At 48.9% G+C, this 1,902-nt stretch overlaps 1 protein-coding gene across 1 annotated transcript; it reads left to right on the plus strand.

Moving 5' to 3' along the window:
• Positions 1-659: 659 nt before the first annotated feature.
• On the plus strand, positions 660-1,902 carry mipb (major intrinsic protein of lens fiber b). The gene is made up of 4 exons (XM_028583059.1): positions 660-1,019; positions 1,306-1,470; positions 1,547-1,627; positions 1,717-1,902. Exons 1-4 carry the CDS (start codon positions 660-662, stop codon positions 1,900-1,902), a joined length of 792 nt encoding a protein of 263 aa, XP_028438860.1.

Raw genomic sequence — 1,902 nt, forward strand, 5'->3', positions numbered from 1 at the left:
GATTTCCACTCACCTCGCTTTATCTGTTTCTCTTCTAGAGTACACTGCATCTCTTTTTTGGCCTTGTTCTGTTATAGGGGGGCGACGGAAGGGTTAAGTTTGTTTGATTTAGGATGTCCAGCACTGCCGCCCCCCGCCCTTGGCCCTACAGAGGGATTATGGCGTCACCTGGGGCCCCTGGAGGGTATTATAAAGCCCCTGCCTGGCCCTCTCCCCTCCGTCAGAGAGGCTAAAAGGTCCAGCGGACACTCTGTCTATCCCAGTCTCTACTTTAGAAACACCCCTTTAGCATTGATGCCCACCTCCTCTTGACATCCCATCCCACCTGAGATCTCCACCCACACTCCCACATTATAGCACACCTATGTCTTTGCGACAGGTGGAGAGAGGTGGCAAGCAAACGCAGCTGAGTTGACTTTACCAACCCAGTTTACGGCTTGGTCCGTTGAGTGGATTTGTCTGTTGACGTTGTGAAATCCTGTTTTGTCTTTGAACTGAGAGTTTTTGGTCAGCCGAGTTAGTTGACTACAAAAGGGAGATCATTTTTTTGTTATTTTTTGGCATTCGAAGAGGACTGAAAAGGTACACATTTACCTTTTCTAGACCCTGATTTATTTTTTTTACTTCATCTGGTGGAGAGCCTGAAGTGAACGGTCACCATGTGGGAGTTCCGGTCCATGAATTTCTGGCGGGCGGTCTTCGCAGAGTTCTTCGGGACCATGTTCTTTGTATTTTTCGGCATGGGTGCTGCCCTGCGCTGGACCACCGGGCCTCATCATGTCCTTCATGTGGCCCTGTGCTTTGGGCTGGCAGCTGCCACTCTCATCCAGTCGATCGGCCACATCAGCGGTGGCCACATTAACCCTGCCGTCACCTTTGCCTACCTTATTGGCTCACAGATGTCTCTTTTCCGGGCCATTTTCTACATTGCCGCCCAGTGCCTGGGTGCTGTAGCTGGGGCTGCTGTGCTGTATGGGGTCACACCTGGCAACATGAGAGGCAACATGGCAATGAACACGGTAAGGACCTGACACGGATGTATCAGAGAACAAGTACAGCAATGTTCTTTGGGTAGGTTGATTTCATCCATTGGATACATGGCATACATTTTCAGGAATTTGTAATCATACGAGGTTCAGTTCAGTAAAGCAATCGTTTGAAACCAAAACAAATAGTATAATTATTTCCAGTAGCACATAATTTTTTCTGAAATAAAAGAGAAATTCAGTAGTATATGCTCAATACATCTCTGAGATTTCTTTGACTCATGCAAAGATTTTTTTTTGTCCATCTGTGTATCTCCAGCTGCAGCCAGGCATCAGTCTGGGAATGGCCACCACTGTGGAGGTTTTCCTCACCATGCAGCTTGTGGTGTGCATCTTCGCCGTGACTGATGAGAGGAGAAACGGACGCCTGGGATCTGCTGCCCTATCCATCGGCTTCTCTGTCACCATTGGACATCTCATGGGGGTAAGGCACATGGAAATTTCAAATAACAATTCAATATTTTAAAACACAATACAGTAACAAGTGTCTTGTGTTGTAGATGTACTACACCGGTGCTGGAATGAACCCTGCCAGGTCCTTTGCCCCTGCTGTGCTCTTCAGGAACTTCATCAACCACTGGGTAAGACCTGCAGTCACACTTAAGATATCAATCTGAGCAGGAATCATAAATGACTTAACACTTTGTTAACTGATGTTTGCTGCTGGCAGGTGTACTGGGTCGGGCCTATGATAGGAGGTGCAATGGGCGCCCTCCTGTACGATTTCATGCTGTTCCCACGCATGAGAGGTCTGTCCGAGCGCCTGGCCACACTGAAGGGCAGCCGGCCCCCCGAGAGCGAGACCCAGCAGGACTCCCGCGGGGAGGCCATTGAGATCAAGACGCAAGCCCTATAA

Source organism: Perca flavescens, chromosome 7 (assembly GCF_004354835.1).
Source record: "Perca flavescens isolate YP-PL-M2 chromosome 7, PFLA_1.0, whole genome shotgun sequence".
Lineage (NCBI taxonomy): Eukaryota > Metazoa > Chordata > Actinopteri > Perciformes > Percidae > Perca > Perca flavescens.

What these genes read in the sequence shown, in the direction of transcription:
- mipb (XM_028583059.1), top strand. Translation starts at nt 660, where the DNA reads ATGTGGGAGTTCCGGTCCATGAATTTCTGGCGGGCGGTCTTCGCAGAG. An exon ending in CCATTGGACATCTCATGGGG is followed by an intron (nt 1,471 to 1,546) that starts GTAAGGCACATG and finishes CTTGTGTTGTAG; the next exon opens with ATGTACTACACCGGTGCTGG. An exon ending in GGAACTTCATCAACCACTGG is followed by an intron (nt 1,628 to 1,716) that starts GTAAGACCTGCA and finishes TGCTGCTGGCAG; the next exon opens with GTGTACTGGGTCGGGCCTAT.